This window comes from Chinchilla lanigera, unplaced genomic scaffold, assembly GCF_000276665.1.
Source record: "Chinchilla lanigera isolate Chin_1 unplaced genomic scaffold, ChiLan1.0 scaffold00004, whole genome shotgun sequence".
Taxonomy (NCBI): domain Eukaryota; kingdom Metazoa; phylum Chordata; class Mammalia; order Rodentia; family Chinchillidae; genus Chinchilla; species Chinchilla lanigera.
The window spans coordinates 36,236,259-36,255,069 of record NW_004955405.1 but is presented as its reverse complement, the minus strand read 5'-3'; the positions used below and the strand labels follow the sequence as shown (position 1 = coordinate 36,255,069).

General features: G+C 43.9%; 1 protein-coding gene across 3 annotated transcripts in view; it reads right to left on the bottom strand.

Annotated features, from left to right (window-relative positions):
- Gas2l3 (growth arrest-specific 2 like 3) overlaps positions 1-7,891 on the bottom strand; it is a 31,711-nt gene extending 23,820 nt beyond the window's left edge. Inside the window, exons 1-2 of one of the 3 annotated variants that reach the window (XM_005374538.2) lie at positions 7,791-7,891; positions 427-474 (exon numbers count right to left, since the gene is read on the bottom strand). In XM_005374538.2, coding sequence (XP_005374595.1) covers positions 427-450 — 24 coding nt within the window. In that variant the 5' untranslated portion in view covers positions 451-474; positions 7,791-7,891. Of the gene's footprint in view, positions 1-426; positions 475-7,002; positions 7,076-7,541; positions 7,769-7,790 lie in introns of those variants that run through there. The other 2 variants (XM_013518650.1, XM_013518654.1) reach the window with 2 other exon arrangements.
- Between the last annotated feature and the right edge of the window lie 10,920 nt (positions 7,892-18,811).

Genomic DNA, 18,811 nt, shown 5'->3' with positions numbered 1-18,811 from the left:
AACTTCCCTCTTTCAAATTTCTAATTTTAATGCCTATTCACGCACGGGCATTCACAGAGCACATGCACAATTATCTAAAATAAAAACAAAAACGTACATTTATTTTCACTGAAAGCTCTTTTAATTGCAAATACATACTCAATAGTATTGAGAGGAAAACTACAAAATACTTCAATATTTTTCAAGGTGGTGCAATAAGATACACCCACCAACCTAAGATATTTCTAATTCTTTCAAATCATCAACACATACACAAGCCTAGAAATAAAATATTTTCAGAAGTAGAGAGTTGAAATATAGTACCGTTATTAAAATGTGATATTTAAAAATACTAATGCAATAAAAACATTTGGTGATAGTTGTAGTACTCTACTAATTATATTAATACATAATGTAAATACATATTTTTCCAAGAAAAATACTTACTTGAATTGCAGGCTGCATGGTCATCTATATAAAGATAAAACTGCTATTCTGAAAAAGAAACAATATATTAACGAGCAGACAATGAAGTTTTCCTACTCCCCGGTGCCCCCAAATTACAAGATTTAGGATGTGCTTTGCTCTTTGTGTGACAGAGAACCTAACGTATTGTCTTCAAGTTAGGATAGTTTGATTAAGGGGATTTCCCATTTGAAAGAGGAAATCCTTAAACACACTTTAATACATTGTTTCTATCACTGGTATCAAAGCAATTCTTGAAGTACCTGGCTAGTAAGATAAAACTAACAATTAAGCTTAGCCCAGGTGATAGTTTCCTGGAATTCTATTTTCCTCTGTAAACATGATATAAACATTACGTAAACATAAATATCATAAAACTGAAGCTGAAATTCAAGCATCTTTCATCTCATCTTCATAGAGATGAGTAACCTTATTTGGACTTCTTGTTTTGGTTTTTGGTACTGGGAGTTGAACTCATGACCTTGCGCTTGCCAGGCAGGTGCTGCGCCACTGACCCATTTATAAGGCTAAAATGCCATCAGTTTCCAAGGAGAAGTTCTTTCTCCTCCAAGTCCTATCAGACACGCCTCACGCACAGCGCTAACGTGCACCCACGCTCCCTCAGGACCATTTCTCCCGTTACCGCAGTTGAACCTGAGCTGAACCTAACTGACAGGCCTAACATTATGTCACATTTTCTTTGCAGGAAGGCAAAAGACAACAGAATGTCCTTTTTGATGTCATTTTTCCCTCTCTCTCTCAGAGCGAAAGGCCAAAGTACAAGTGAGCATTACTAACGAGCTTGTTATGCTTCCCACGAGCCAATTCAGTGGGGAATACATTTTCCTTTAGCATAAATAATCCTTTGTCCCCAACAAAGATCCACAGTAAGAAGCTTCCGAGTCCATTTTTTAAAAATGCAGCAAAGAGGCTGCCGCTAGGAAAATGGAGTTCCTCAGCACCAGACAAGAGCTTTAACAGTTGGAACTGCCAGCCCAGAACAAAAGCAAGCCCAAATTATAAGGCGTGTGCAAATCCAGAACAGTGACACATTCACAAAGGCGCCATCGCAAGAATGTTCAGTAGTTGCACTTCTTACAGACAACTCAACAAAATTAGTTTTATGAACTAAATGAAGAATTTGTGAACAATATTCAGGTACTGGAACTTTGGCAAAAGTCTTATGTATAGTTTTGAGTCATTCTTGTGCAATAGAAAGAACTACTTTTAAAATGACAAAAATATAAGCATCCAGATTATTTTATTAAAGAACACTCAGATAAATTATACTTTACTATATCTTCATACATTAAGTACATGTATATGTGTCTTTACTGGAAAAGTTATATAAATAGTCAACGTATTAGTTAATCATCAGTTACTCAGTGAGTATGTTCAGATATTAAGGATCAGTTTACTCGTTATATTTTCTAGTCATTCACTATTCTCTTTCTAAATCATCTTTGCATCGCAGGCATTTAATCACAAGAGTAGCTTCCTGGTTATTCCCAGCCCCTGGTCTGCACCATGACCATAGGTCTTGCTTTTCACTCTTTTTTTTTTTTTAGCCTATTTTCATCATTTCTGTCTTTGCCTAAAAGTCTCAACCTTAATTTTTTCCATATAAACCAATTAGACTGAATCATTAACACTTCATTTTTAGAGTTACATCTTAATCATCTTAATTGGCAGCTTTTGGGGGCTTTATTTTTGCTTTTGTCTTTCTCCCTCTTTGGAAAAGTCTACTTTGACTCTTTACCAGCCAAAGGAGCGGCTGGAGGAAGAACTCCAAATTCACCTACACTCTAACTCCACTGGGATCGCTCATCAGATAAGCCTCTGCATAGATCGTAAGAATGCCATACACATCTGCGGGAAATGCCAGAACGTGCGTGTGTCCACCTGAAACTTGGCCAGGACTTGGGCCTACCCTACTGATCCTAAAAAGTGTCCATCAGTGTCACTGTAAATAACACAGTGATTATTTACAGTGAGGCTTTTTTTGTAATTTGGCTTAGACCGTGAAAAAGCCAACCTGTGGCGCTGAGCCTCGGTCTCACGGCTGCAGGCTCTGACGCTGGTGTAGCAGAAAGAGCAACCACATTTTCATCCCTCTTCCACATCATCAAATGTGATGGAGAGAATTCAAAGTATCATGGCTCATTCTGATACAATCGTTCAATCCGGAAGAGTAGCAAACAAGCACAGAAGCAAAGTAAGTTTCTTCAGGAAAAATATAACATGAGTTGCCACTGATTTGCACATCCGTTCACCACTCAGCCACCAGTACTGGCAAGACACAGAGCTGCAAGGGTAGGATAGAGACCAGAGCCGGGACAGTCGTGACTGCCAAGGCAGAGGAAGAGCAGACTTGGGAGAAATGCAGAGGGGCTCTTTCGATGGAACCAGAAATATTTTATACCATGGTAAGTGGTGAGAACACAGGTATTTTTATACAGGACTGTCTGCCTGTCCATGTGTCAAAAAATAACATTTATAATGTTTCATTTAGAAAAACAGTTGGAAAAAAGTAACTTTGCTGATTTTTTAAAATTTTTTTAAACTCTCAGCTTTAAAATTTTGAGTATGCCACCACTGGGCATGGTGATGCACACCTGTAATCCCAGCACTCAGTAGGCTGAGACAGGAGTGTCCCCATGAGTTTGAGGACAGCTTGGTCTACAGAGTGAGTTCAAGACCAACCTGACTTACATAAGGAGAACCTGTCCCAAAAAAAAACAAAAAAATTATGACAAATATTTTCTAATTGCCTAACAGAGAAAATAGAAATGCTATATACATACCAAATATGTTTCATATATTTTTAAATGTGAACTAACATAACTTGCCCTAAAAACAACCCTGGGGTGGTGGAAGGTATCAGACACATCTGGTACACATCTAATTAATGACCTTGAAGTAGTTAACCTCCCAGAGCCACAGTGTGCTCATCTGAAGAATGGGATATTCCCACCTCACTTATATGGCCACTGTAAAAATTAGAGATGATACACAGTACCTGACATATAACTAGCACTTAATAAATGAGTTCTTATAGTTCTATCACCAGCCATAATTATAGCTCATTTATTGTAATTTATCAAATTAAAAATACTCAGACATTAAATATAATTTACAGAGTTCCTTTTGCTGATATAAAAATAAATACAGTGAAGATAAAAGTCTTCAAATACCCACATCATAATCAGCACTCAGAACTCATACTTAAGATTCTCTTAGCTAGAATTAGTCTTCAGGAATTTTCGGACACAGGCCCTTGCTCCAGGCAGCCTCATTGCTGGGCTCTGCCACTGCTCACGCTGTACCCATTTTCACGTGGGAAACACTGATTCGGCAGCGTTTATTCGTGCCTTCCCCTGAACCCGGCCGCACCGGTGACACCACGCACGGCCCCTGCAAACGATGCACCAGTTGAGAAGGCTAAAAATAGCAGAGACACAAATGAATGCATAATGCTAAATCACTGCCGCTGATTTGAAAGAAGGAACAGTCCCCAAAAGAGAAAAAGGCAGGCACCTACTTCAGACTTAAATCGAAGGAAATCATTTGCTGGAGGGAAAGCATGAACTTGAAGAATGGTAGGAATCGACCAGAGAGAGAGAGAAGAGTTCTATGCCTCTTTGCACAGGCTCTGAACAGAGAAAGCATTGAAAACAGTCACTAGTAAACCATGATCAGATGGAAGACATTTGGGTATTGCCATTTATAATTAGCACATCATCGTCATTATTTACACGAACTGGCCTGAGACATGATTTTGCCTCTTCCTCAGTATGTCCAAAGTAAAATATGTCCAGTGATTACTGGGCAAGGTACTAGCAAGTCACATGAGCAGCCTTGTGTAAGACAGGACTACGAAAAATATCAAAAACCAAAAACAGCTGAGGCCGGCGTACAGCAGAAGCACCAAGAGAACAGCTGTTGTAAGGGGCCAGGGTTCTGACCGCTTGCAACATCTGGCAGTGATTCAATCTGAATAACTTAGCTTTATATTAGATGGAATTTTTAATTTGTCATAAAATTTCGTGGGACACAAATTTTAAAACAAACTTAAATCAGTTTGCATATATATATATTAAACTAAAAATGAGAAATATAGAAAACATACAGTACACTCACATAAAGAAAGGTGAGAATAATGTTTAATATCCATTAAGAGAAAACTGCTCAACTGGTGTACTGGACGCTCATACACTGGACTCACTAAGCCACTCAGAACAGTACGACAGAGCCACCTCCCCTGATATGAAAAGACGTCTATTATGTTATGTGAACCAAAGCAGCCAATAGAACAGTGGATACAATGTTACTGAGATCGCAGAGTTTTTTTAAATTATGTGTGCATTAAAAAAAGATTTTGAACATTGTTAATTTTTTTCCAACAACCTATTTCATTTTTAGAATCAAAAATACAAACAAATCCAGGATAAGGGTGTAGCTCCAGGGTAGAGCGCTTACTAGCATACGTGAAGTCTTGGATTCAATCCCCAGCACTTGAAAAAGTAGGTGTGGGAGCATGTGTGCACGTGTGCAAGCGCGTGTATGTGTGTAAATAAATCATATATCAAGGGAAAAGAAGGACATTATGTTTAACACTTTATATAAAGTAAGCCCTTCCCCGTAGGCAATAGCGCGCTGTCCTATGGTGAACTGATGTGTGATAGCAGTTAGAAACCGCTGTCAGCCAGCATGTCAGCAGCACCCAGCAAACCACTGAGGCTGAATGCCACGGATTCCTCCGATGCTGTCCACAGCACAGATATACTTAGTGCGGCTGCCACGTTCCAGTTCTTTCGAAGTTTGTTACTCATTTATGAATTAGATAGTAACTTCCTATTAAACAATATACCCTATTCTTAACAATGTAATAAATTGAGAATACAGCTTGAGATTTTAGGTGAAACACTAAAGAAATACAATTGTAATTATTGTCTATATATTCTAATCATTACTTTTGAGGCATTTCTTTATAACAATTCTAATTAAACATTAAGAAACTAAACAGGAGATGAACTGGATGACAGATTCCACCTTCCTGCTCTCTCCATCCAATGTACATCACATGGCTTCTTAGGGCGCAAAGGCATACCTAATCAAAGCATGGAAAGCAATAAACACTAAGCAAAATACATGCACACATTACTGTAAGGGAAATATACATTGCATATATTAACGTGATTCTTCATCAATAGCTTGAAAAAAATTACTGAACCAAGTGAAAGTTTCCCCTTATCTTCTAACATACTGAGATATTAAAAAGTGCCTTTGTAGCAAAAACTGTGAATAAACAAAAACTGAGGAACCTTAAATTAGGGAACAGTACTTCTGATTTCCACATATTATTGGACTCATGTGGTTTTTTACTAATAGCATGCATGCTGTTGACATTATTCTCTTATTAAAGTTACTTCTCATTACTTTTTAAATTAATGAACTATTGATAATAAGCCCTCTCCCTCAGCAGAAGTGAACTGGACCATACACACAACCTAGCCCAAGAGAGTAGTCTAAGGTTAGAAATATAAAGCAAAAGTAGATACAGGAAAGAGCCTGAATGCTGCTTGGAGTGAGGTAGTCAGCATGGAATTTTTAGTGGACTTCATAAATTCTTTCCCTTCTCCCAGTGTTAGTCCCCATATCTGTAAAAAGAAGCTGGGTATGGTGGCACCCGCCTATAATCCCAGCACTTGGGAGGCTGAGGCAGGAGGATCACTACCAGCTACATAGTAAGCTCAGGGCCAGCCTGCACTACATAGTGAGACTTTGTCTCAACCAAAATGGAAATAAAACCAACTAGAGTGCAGGAGTACTAAACAGTAATACAAGTGAAGTGCCTGGAATACCGCGCCTGGTACATTCTAGGTAATAATGTTTCATAAATAGCAACACAAGTCCTTATTATGTTTCAGTTATGATTTTAGGTGCTTCACCTGAATGAATCAATGCATGATAAACATCACTATCTCAAGCACAGCCTTCACCTTCTGCTTCTCCGCATTCTTGTGGATAGCTTCTAATCCAAGTTAAACAGCACACAAATAATAAAACCTATGTGTCAGGTACCGTGCTAGCTATATTTATTTCCTTTAATCCTCACAATGACCTTCACATCAATAGAGTAGGAACTATTATTACCATTATCTCCTTTTACAGATTAGGAAATTTAGGCTTAGAAAGATTAAATGATTTGCCTAAGGTCACACACCTAGTAAAGTCTAATGTCAGATCCTACACGCCTAACAACTCTCTTAGTATTTCTCAAAAGAAATACTACTTTTAACTTAATAATTTCAAAGCAGCAGACACCTACTGCTGAACGTCAGTTAGTTTTACTGAGTTCTGCAAACCGATGAGTCACATGCCCGCGTGCACTGCTGCCCGCCCGTTGTCCACCTCGAATCGAAGGCGCTGAAAATCACCACTCCCACCTCCCTGCATGTCAGAAGGGGTAGTCAGCCGTTGACAACCCTGCTTATCTTGTGAGAAAGTAGTTATTAATGCTTTGCACTCGTGCGAAGCAAAAACCCAGGCTCTCACCTAGACCAGGCTTGCAAAAAAACCCGCGTCTCCCGGTTCCAAAGCCTGGCCCGGCTGCCCCGCCCACTCGTGCCCCGCGCGCTCCACCTTGGGCAGACTCGGTCTCCGGATGCGAAAAGCCGAGGAAGCAACCGGGTGGCCGCACGGGACGCCCGCTGGCCCACGCCTCCCTCGGCCTCCCACAGCAGTCGCACCCACCCCGCCCGCAAGCCTCCCCCGGGGCGGTGCGCGGAGCTGAGGGTGTGGGTGGGACGGGCTTGCGCAAGGTCTGCAGGAAAGCCCTCGGTCCCGTCCCGCGGGACAGCTGAGCCCTGTGGGGGCCGGAGGGTACGAATGCGGCGGAGGCTGAGCCTCGCCAAGGGCGAGACGACGGCGTCAACTCCTCTTTCGGGGGCAATCGCGAGGATTCATGTGAGCCCTGTGCCAGGCGCTAGGGATGAGGGCCCTGCGATCAGGCCCGATCCCGCCTCCGAGGTAAAGCGGGGCGCGCGGGCTCCCACCTCTGCCCCCGGCTCGCGCACCTGCCGCGCCCCGCACACCTGTGGGTCGCCCGGGGCAGAGGTGGGCACCGCTTCACCGTGACAGCGTCGGCAGCCAATCAGAGCACGCGCCTTTCGCAGCCAGCCAATAGCGGAGCCCCTCAGATCCCCGGCTCCGAACCCCCGCGGAACCACTTGGGCTCCGCAGACCCCCAGGGGCTTCGCAGCCCGCGCTCTGAGTCGCGAGACACCCGAGAAGGCGAGGGGAAGTTGGTGAGAAGATAAGAGGGCCGCCGGGGAAGTACTCACCGGCGCGGGCGCGGGACGGCCACTTCTCCCTCAATCTGTGCCGGCCGACACGCCCCCGCCAACCGCCGCGGGGCCGCCAGGGTCCCAGGGTTCGCAGCGGAGCGCCGCCGCCTCTTTCGAAGGGACCTATCAAAGCCCGGGGGCGTGGTCTTAGGCCCCGCCCCCGGGCCCCGAGGAGCACGGGACCAGCGCGCGCAACTGAGTCAGCCAGGCGTGTCCCAACCGGGGTGACTGAACCCCTCTTTTCTTTCCTTTTCTTCTTTCATTTTTTTCAGTACTGAGGCTTGAACCCAGGATCTCCGCACTGAGATACATCCCCACCCCATTTTCTGTTTTGAGACAGGGTGCTTACTTGCAATCCTCCTGCTTCAGCCTCCGCAGTGCTGGGGTTCCAGGTGTGCGCCACCACGCCCGGCCCCAGCCCCCTCTTTTCGCAGAAAGGCGAAGTGGTTTAGTAGCGTCGCGAGTGCTCTCATCCGATCCCCCGGACGACCCTGCTATTTGTCCCGCGGGGCAGAAAAAGTTGAATGAAACTGGTCTCTGGGCCTCGGGCACCCTGGAAGGCGGCGGAGCAAAGTTGAAGGGGCTTTCTCCAGTTTTAATTCCATTTGTTAAGAGCCGCTCCCAACCTTAAAGCCACCCCTGGCGCCAGGGTTTCCAGAGACAGAAACTAGCCCAGCAGGGTGGGGGTCCTAAGCAGAAATCTTCCAGGGAGAGGCCTTTCCTGGAGCCCTGCGGTTCTGGTCACCCTCGAAGCTGAAAGAGGATGCGGGCTCTTCCTTTGGGAACCCCAGAGGCAGGGGAGGAAACGCTAACCGACCTCAGCTAAGCCCTGCTGTCTTCCCGCGTTGAAAAAAAGCGCAGTGTCTGCCAGTGCAACAATGTAACAATGCCCGTGTTACAGTGTAACCGAAGAGCTGCGCTAGGGCTCCCCGTGTAGGGCTCCCTGTGGCTTGTTCCTTGAGGGCCTTGCGCTGCCTAAAGCAGAGGGTCTGCCTTGCACTCCAGGGCCCCACCTTCCTGTCTGTCCGGTCCTTGATGGAGTCACGTCACCTCTCCTGTCCCCAGTTCTCCTTCCCTAAAGCGTGGGCACTGAGCTGAAACCATGGGCTCTCTCTCAGCATTTATTGTTTTCTTCAGTCTGCAAAAAACATGCTGCAGTGTTGCTGGCTGAAAACGCAAAGATGAAGACACCCGGCTCGGCTTCAGAGCGCTCAGCAGGTGGTGAACGCTGAACCCAAGTCTTGGGGCGGCGGTCGGAGCTGAATTTTAAAGGACCAGTAAGAATCTCCCAGAAGGGAGGGGTAATCGTGACTAAGGGGAGCTTTCCAGGCAGCGGGACTCCAACAAATGCCAGGTTTAGATGTGGGGCCCGGAAACGATCTGAGAACGGTAGTTTTGAACACGTAAAATTTGAGGATGGGGAGACAGATGGGTCTAGCGGTGTGGGCCTGCGTGACAGGCCATGTAGGTGCTGAGGGACGTAGATTCTGTCCAGCAGACAAGTGGAATCATTATAAGGAGGAAACTGTATGAATGCATTTGCATTTTAGGGGGAAAATCATTTTCAAAGGTTTTTGAAGACGGGAGTAAGACAGGTGGCAATTTCAAGAGTTTAAAGATGGCAATTACCTAGAGACACTCAGAAGGGCTGGTAAGGGAGGCGTACCTGGAGCTATGGAAGAGGCTGGCTTATGTGGCCTGGGTTATTTTGTGGTAGCGAGGATTTAAGGAATACATGGGAGGGCCGGGGACGTAGCTCAGTGGCACAAGCGCCTGCCTGGCACACGCAAGGTCCTGAGTTCGATTCCCGGTACCAAAAAAAAAGGAATACAGGGGAACAAGCTCTGGGGGAGTCGTACACTTTGATTTAGGGTGCACTTATGTTGAATGAAAGACACATGTAAGTAGAGATGTTTAGAAGATAGTGGGAAAGTTAGGTCTAAAACTGTCTAAATTGGTCTAGGCAGAAGGTATGGATTTGAAAAATCAGTTTAACAGTTTTTGTCAAATACTGACTTCTGCATCAAGCTCTGTCCTAAGCACCAGGGACCCCTGAGATGGGTGACAGGAGATGGTCTCTCGAAGTTGACGTACAAGAGGTAATTGAGCCAGAAGCCGGACAGTAGTTACACCTGTTTTTACTGAAGCCCCAGAAATCTTTATGGCCCATGGCCTATGACTGCTACAGACAAATATTCACAGGACCTGTTCATAGCAAACTTTCTCTTTAAAACTAAAGGACAGGGCAAAGGATTTAGCTCAGTGGGGCACACCTGCCTGCAAGTATAAGATCCTGAGTTCTATTGCTGGTACCAAACAAACAAGAACAAAAAAAGATGAGGTTCAAAACTAAAGGACAGTTCATATACCAGCTCACAAAGACAGATTTTCAACTGAGTTGATTGAGACTTTACCTTGGATTTGTTGAACCTAACATCACAATATATACCCTGCTCTACAGAGCCTCAAGAATAATCAAATTGTGTTGTACAGGTCTTGTTTGATGAGTCATTGGTTGTTGGTGGTTCCTTTAATTTTTTTACGTGCATTCTTGTGCCTATACTTGAATACCATTTTAAAAATTGAAACCATGCTATCTGAGGATATGTACAAACACATGCCCCTATGCACATACACAAACACACATCACTTACTGTTTTAAATCATTTACTGAAACCTTGCCACCAAGATACCTCTGCGGTCACTTTCTCTTTCTTCTCATTGCCTATTTGGTTATTAAAATGTAGGACAAGCCAGGCACGGTGGCTCCCGTCTGAAACCCACCACTCTAGGAGGCTTATGCAGAAGGATACAAGTTGGAGCCCAGCCTGGGCAACTTAGCAAGACCCTCTCAAAATTTAAAAACAGACAAGCAAATAAATTGAAAGGGCTGAGGAAGTAGTTCAGGTCCTGGTTTCAATTTGTAGTACCACAAAAATAAATAAATATTCAAACAAACAACTATCTAGGACAAGATAACACAGCGTCAGGAAATTTAGCAAATCTCTCCTATTTAAGACCATTTTCTCCACTGGTTAAATGAATGACTGAGTTTGCCGATGGATTTCTTGAGTCTTGTTGATAGCTATTTTATTGTACATATGCATAAAGCTCTCCTTGTGTGTTCCCAGCCTTACTTTTATGTTAATTCCCCATGCCCTGCCTTTCGCTAACCACCATGACCATCTCGCCCACCTTGATTTGAACACTGCAATTACTAATTGAGGGTTGCCGCTAATAAGCTGCAATCTACTTTCATGTGTATGCTTTCTAATTGGCGGTTGGGTTAATAGCCGTGCTGTAGAGTGTCTCTCTTTTGTTGAAATTGGCATCAGTGTAACATGCAAAGCAAGACTCACCAGTTTGTAAGGTCTTTGGTTGAGACTGGCATCTGTGTAACGTGCAAAGCAAAACTCGTCAGATTACAAAATCTAAGGAGTCTGACTTCCGAGTCGTGAATATGTGCCCTACCTTAAGAAAGCACCAAGTTTGGAAGTCTAAATTTTAAAAGGTCACATTATGAATGATAATCCACCTAATTAAAAAGCTCTCTAGACACTGAAGGATCTCGGAAAAGCATAGCCTTTGGATATTACAATATGACTTGGCCTTTCCACAGCAGTCCAAGAATACTTCTGCTGCTTAGAGCACACTGTAGTTATTTGATGAATTTTTTTTTTGTTTTGCTTTTGATTGATTTCTTAGATCTTTTGCCCTACATTTTTGTTGTTGCTGTTCTTCTTGTTTTGTAAATGTTTTTAGTGCTTTGACATTATTGACTGTCAGCCTATGGACTGTGCCTTGTATCAAAGTACTGGCTGAAATCTCTGGGTAATAGAGACCCTAGCTTATTCATAATTAAACTGCACATTCAGCTGATAATCTACTGAGAGCCAACTACACTAAAAACGAAACTAAACTGTCTTGAGGAACTGCTACTGATTTGTATTAACAAATAGTAGAAGTAATTCAACAATATGAAATAACAATGGTTGGGGTTAATACTAAAATGTTGTGTGACATCTGTGAAGTGGGTTAGCATCCCCACAAAATCCAGGTCCATCTGGAACCTCAGAATATGATCTTATTTGGAAATACTGTTCATTTTTGCAGGTATAATAAGACAAGGATTGAGATGAGACCATACTGGATTGGAGTGGTTTCAAATCCACTGAAAGTTCTTTATAAGACATAAAAGACTGGGCATGGTGGCCCACACTTATAATCCTGGCACTTTGGGAGGCTGAGGCAGGAGGATCACAAGTTTTAGCCTCATTTGGGCAACTTAGTGATTTAGGGAAATCTTGTCTCACAATGTATAAATAATAAATAAATAAGTTAATAAATAATTAGGGAAATAGCTCAGTGTGAAGGCCCTGGGCTCAATCCCCAGTACCACAAAAAGAGACACAAAAGGATGCATGTGCGTCTACAAACAGAGAGAGGGAGGGAGAGAGTGAGACCATGTGAAGGTGGGTAGAGTTAGAGTTATGCATTCACAAGCCAAAACTGCTCAGAGCCCTCAGAAGCTGGGAGAGGTAAGGGGAGATTCTTTCCCAGAGCCTTTGGATGGAGCGTGGCCTTGATGACAACTTGGTTTTAAACTTTTGGCCCCTGGAACTGTGCAAGAATGGGTGTCTGTTGTTTTAAACCACTAAGACTATGATAATACCAGAGCCGTGGGAAGCCGTACAGCCTGTACCTGGACAAAGCCGTAAATATCTGAGCACATAGCGTGAATGACCCCACCGAGACACAGACCCCTTTCCTCCACCTCATCTACGAGATGTGGTCTCAAGTCTGAACACAGGAGCTGGAGCCCAGCTCCCGCATAAACTGTGCTATCCATATTGGTGTGTCTGAGTACCATTCTAGTTCCCATCACGTTAGTTACACGTGGTAGAAAATACAATCCTCCAATTCATTGAAGAGAAAGAAAAAAGAGAGGGACAGAGAGAGGACATCTTGGCTCTAATCTCAGGCAAAATGTGACCCAAGATTTCAAGTAGCATCACCAGAATCCAGCCTCGGCTGACTTCTCCCTTTATGTTGGCTTACCCCTCAGATCCCTCTGGCTACAAGATGGTTTCTAGAAGCTCCGCTCTCCCTTCTCTCAGCTCAGGTCTAACCCCAAAGTGAACAACTCTGCAGAATTTGGCTCAGATTAGAAAACACAAAGCACTGCAGGGGCGTCACAAAGAAAGAACTAAACATGAACTTGTTTTTAAAGGAAATGAAAGAGCTGAGATGATAAACGGGGGCAGATGAGACAGCCCAGAAATTAGCAACAGGAGGAAATCACTCAATTCCAGAGTCTGGCGGTCCCAGGGAGCTCAGAAGCCAGGGCCATGCGGTCTAAGGCACGACCTGCCCTGCCCGGGAGGGTTAGGAGCCAGGAAGGAGATGCGATCGACGGGGAGAGGGGTGCACACCCCGCTTTTCCTCTCTGCCCATTCTCCAGTCCTGCACTAGCGCCTTCCACTGACTGACGCTGGCCCTGGCCCTGTAACATGCAGCCTGGGAGGGGCAGCTCTCCCTCCCCACAAGAACGGAGACGATCCGAACACAGTGAGGTTTTCACTGTGACTTCCAAGCTGTCAGCGGCTTCTAGAATAAACACTGATGTATCTCACTTGGGAATCTGCAAGCTAACCTATGGTAGGGCAGGGAGGGTTTATGCTTCAAGCTGTGGGTTGCATGTATGTGTGCCCCTCTCTCCCTCATCCTTGGACTCTAGGGCATGTGCGTCTCCTGGCAGAAGTGCAAAGCAGCAAGCAGAAATATGCAACGTTTCCCAGGGCCCCAGGTCTCAGTGGCACGCATCACCTTCCGTCCACATTCCATTGCCCGAAGCAAGCCACACAGACACACTTATTCTTGATACTTCTCTTACAGGGAGAGGGGGAAGAATTTGGAACAATACTGTGATACACACACACACACACACACACACACACACTGCTGTCTCCTAAAAGTATCTCAAGGGAAATGTCTTATTTTCTTTCATGGGTCATGTGCCCGATCCTAAACCAATCACCAAGATCTGTGACTCCCTGATTAGCTAGAGCTGAGTCATACATAGTTCTAGCCCTGGAGCTGGAAGTGGAATCAACTACCCAAAACACAAGCGAAGAGCAGGGGACTAGGCGTCTAAGGAAATTTGAGTACTCTTACCCAAAATACAGGCAGTGGATTCTAAAAAAGTAACAGATACCCACTACTGTCAGCTAACACCCCAGTGTAATATACGACAATTTGTTATATTCTTTTCATGATGGGAAAAAAAAATCATAATTTTGTAAAAATCTAGGGGAAAGCAAAAGTCTGCTTTAGAATCAAAGAATGAAGCCAGGCGTAGTGGTGCACACCAATAATTCCAGCACTTGGGAGGCTGAAGCAGAGGGATCGTTGCGAGTTCGAGACCAGCCTGGGCTACAAAGTGAGCTCAAGGCCAACCTGAATTGCATGGTGATACCCTGTCTCAAAAAGACCAAAAAAAGAAAAGAAATAGAATCAAAGAATGAAATTGATTTCTAATTTTCAACAACAAAGGAAAAAGACAAAACTCCATGAACAGTTATTAAAAAAAAAAAAAACAGTTACTCACTTCTAGTATTTGGATTTATTAATAAAAGAGATCCTGTGAGATGCTTGTATGAACTAAAACACCACCACCACGAGAGGACGCTCTTGCAGCTAGATCCAGTGAAGAGAAAGAACAGCGCAGGCCGCACCTTTCAGGGTGCAAGGTGACCTAAATGTCTGTATTTCCGTAAAATTCATTTGTTGAGATCCTGACCCCCAAGGCAGTGGTTTTAGGATGTGAGACTTTGGGAATGATTAGGTCCTGAGAGTGCAGCCTTAGTAATGAGATTGAGCCCTTACAGAATAGACCAGACGGCTGACCGGTGCGTTAGCGGTGCCGACCAGGAACCAGGAAGAGGGACTCCATCCCACTCTGAATCTGATGGCGCCTTGTCCCCGGATTGCCCAACAGCGCAATTTGTTTGTGTTGGTGCAGAACGCTAAGACGGAGTGATAAGCCTAAGACGGGCTGCGGGGAGCCGGGTTTCTCACTCCTGGCATAGCTGGCACAGTGAGCCGGATGGTCGCTGCCCTCATTGTGCGCCTCTGCGACGGAAGGAGAAAATGCAGAGAGCAAGAAACGCCTTATTTGCCCTTCTTCTCCCCATCCTTCCTTTCCCGCTTGGTTTAAGAGAACACAAACTCTGGGAAGTGCATTTTAGATTCTAGGAGGGGGAAGGACGGGGCTGGAGGAGGATCGATGAAGGGTCCCGCTCGCCAACTGCTCTGCCAAGAAGTGAAGTCAATGGGAAAGCATGAAGCAGGAAGAAATCACACAACCAGATTTTCATTTTAGAAAGAGATATTCAAGTGACGGTCCATAAAAGGGCATCTCAAAGACGCGAACCCTTCTGTCCTAGGACTTATAATTTATGCTTCATTCTTAAGTCCGTATTTCTTGTTTCCTTTACTGCATCGTCAGTTGCACAAAGCAGGCTCCAGTCACCACCTCACTTCACTGCATCAAAACTCCTGAGCTTCTTAGGGATCAAACCCAGCAACGCCAGCTTATGGAAGTCAGTTCTATTTTTTAAAAAACAATAATAGCCGCCATCTACTGAGTGCCTAGTATTGGCGTGTGCTGCCTCATGAGTTGGTTTCGAAATAATACTTGAGCTTCCCACCACCCCCATTAGCTGGAAATAGCATGTTGTCCACACTCTGTGAAGGAGGAGACTGAGGGTGATAGAGATTTGAACGAGATATGAGGTTTTCTGTGGTTGCGGGAGGGGCCTCATAGCTAATTAGTGGCAAATGTGCTTCAGGGATACTCCTATCAGTGATAGGCATTTTCTTGCCTTAAAGCCAGATTCTACCATATTTCCTCATGGATACATCTGATTTCAGATTTTTACTATGCTTTTACTCTTACTCTTTAGATGTTTCTTAAAGTCTCACAAAAATAAAAACCGTTACTGATCTGTTTCTGCTCATAATATGTCCGACACCAAATGTGTGGGGTTCTTCTCTGCACTGATCAACAACTAGTTCTGATGCCAACCAGCTGTCTTTCGATTCAATTCAATCCTGACACTTAGTCCCCAGATTAAACAGAGGTCCCATGGGGTCAGTCCAACAAGATTGTCCTCATTTTAGTTCCTAGTCACAACTCCCAGGTTAACACTTACACTTCTGGCCTGACCAGTCGGGTATAAATTGGGGGCACCTACAACCCTATCTTCAAGTTCAGTAATCTTCTAGATTACTGCTAGAATGGTGCCCAGAAATGGGGAAAACACTATGCCAGTTTATTCAAAAGGGTGCAGTACTCAGGGCAAAGCACAAAGGGGTGGGGAACGGAGCCACACACCCTCTCCTGGATGGCCACCTCTGTATGTTCACCAGCCCAGTTTTCCAAATCCCACTGTTAGGGAGAGTTTAATGGAGAGCCCGTAACTTAGGCCTGATTTATTATGTCATTGGCCTTTGGTGATTCAACTCAATCTCTAGCCTTTCTCCCCTCCCTGGAGGTTGGGGTTTGGGACCAAAAATTCCAACCCTTTCGTCACATGGTTGTTTCTCTAGCAAGTAGCCTCATCCGGAGTCCCCTTAGTAGCATAAATTTAGTTATGGTGAAAGGGATCTTCTTACAAATACCAGAATATGCTCCAATCACTCAGGACTTCCAAAGGTTCCTAAGCTCTGTGTCAGGGGCTGGAAACAAGGTCCAAATATGTATTTTTCATAGTATCACAATGATTTTTCCAGATGGTAGGCATTACTGTTTGCTTCTACAAGGTCTTAACCACATGAGTGAGTCCAGATCTACAGGAAGAAACTTCTAGTTCCGTCTGCACTGGCTTGTCAGTTCCCACCATGTCCCTGTAGAGAGCTCGCGGTCTGGAGACACCAAACCACTGTGGGTTCCTCCAAACTGGAGCTTCCCTTTCAGACATGCAGACATTTCTGCTGTTTCAAATCTCCTTTCCTGGGCCTGCACATTCCCATCTACTTTGCATTAACGGACTAAATCCCTTTAGTGAACACTGGTGTCTTCATCTTTACATTGGTGAAGCCAAAGCTTAGAGAAGCAATGTGCACCCTGCCTCCCTCCCGATCACTCCGGTCTTTAGGGGCAGCCAACTCCAGCCTTTCTCTTTCTGCTCTGCCCCTCCTTCAGCTTGAACCCCAGGCCTGTGGAAGCCCAGGGGGTGCCACCTCCTCCATGAGATATTACTGGATCCTGAGTAAGCCCGCAGCATTTTCCTCCTCACCCCTTCAGATCTCTTCCCAGCAGTTTCTGGGTCCTTATCATCTTTGTATCTCCCAGGAGTTTCCCCAAAGACTCCTGCGGGGGAGGGGGCTCAAGCCATTGTTTTCTACCAATTAGAATCCAAGGGATGCTAGCCTCAAGTCACGCCTTTTTCCAGTGGCTAATTATTTTTAGAAATCTAGCTTTGTTTAGAGTTTTACTACAAGCACACACACTCACACACTCACACTCTCTCTCTCTCACACACACACACACACACACCACTGCAACTCTGCTTGCTAAGCAAGCCCCTTTTCAGCTGACTCCAGGAGAAAGGGAGATTTAGGCCCATTACTTACAGAAGGTGTTTTATTGTCTTTGCCAAAGGATGATGGGGAGAAGAATGCAGCCCCAGAACAATGGAGGAAGGAAATGAACTCATTCCCGCTTTGGAGGACGCATTCATCAGCTGTGCACCCAGCTGTGGAAGTATCTTCAAATAGCAAAACAAAATAAATTTAAAAATGAAGAAAGAACAAAGGGGGAAATGTATATATATATGTGTATATAAAAGGATAGCTGGGATAACTTTACTGCTGATGTCTAATTGTTTATGGAAAGGAAGAGTTAATGCTTAAATTTTTTTTCTTGACCAGTTTTGCATGCTTATAGCTGGGAATCTGAATAACCAATTTGAAGACAACAATATGCAACATAATGACCATTGGTGAATTCCTACCATCTTGTTTAGTGAAGCTCTGCATCATTTCCAGTGTTTTTTATTATTTTTTATTCTCTTAAATGGTTTGATCAGTCTTGCATTCTTACATCTGGTAATCTGAGCAACTTCTCTGAAGATAACAATATGTAATGAAACCACTTAGAAGATATCAGTATGTAATACAACAACCATTGTTAATCTCCTACCACTTTGTCTGTAATTCAGTATTGCTTGTATTGTTCTTATGCTATTTTGTAAATGGATGTCTGTTTGTTAAAAAAAAAAAAAACACTGTTAATTCCTATCATTTTATTTTGAAACTCTATGCCATTTTTAGTTTTTGTTTTGTTTAGTTTATGTTGTTATTTTGCTAATTTTTTATTCTTTAAAATAAAAAAATTCCTTAAATTTTAAAAAAATAAGTAATTGTATGCACTGAAGCCATAATGAGCATTTTTAAGAGAGATGAGGGACTTTCATACCACTCTTTTTTGTTGTTGTTTTTTGGGGGGGTTGGTAGCGGGAATTGAACCCAGGACCTTGTGCTTGCCAGGAAGGTGCTGTGCCACTGAGCTATATCCCCACCCTCTCATATCATTCTAGTTATCTGCACACTCTCACCTTGTGGATCTGCCCCAAAACCCCAACTAAGGAGATAGAGATTGCTTGTGGGAACATTTTATGTGAAATTCTTTAACTTCTGTGCATGCTGTTCTCTTTGCATTTCAAAGCAAATGAAATGATCACTGGGGCATTATGAGTGAATGGATATTACATTTACCATGGCCTCTCAGGGATGAGAAAGTGGCACTGTGTGGTGTTTATCTTTGTGTGATCATCCCCACCCCCCAGGCTTCATAGGATGTCTTTCATCACTTAAAGAAGTATTTGTCAAAGTTTGTCCCCAAAGAAAAGCCTGTTGCCCTCATGCTCAGTTTAGCACCAAAACTGAACACAACTCTTTTAATAAAATATATGCGGTGCGGTAAGATGAAGAGCAAAATGAGGTTTTTGCAGGTA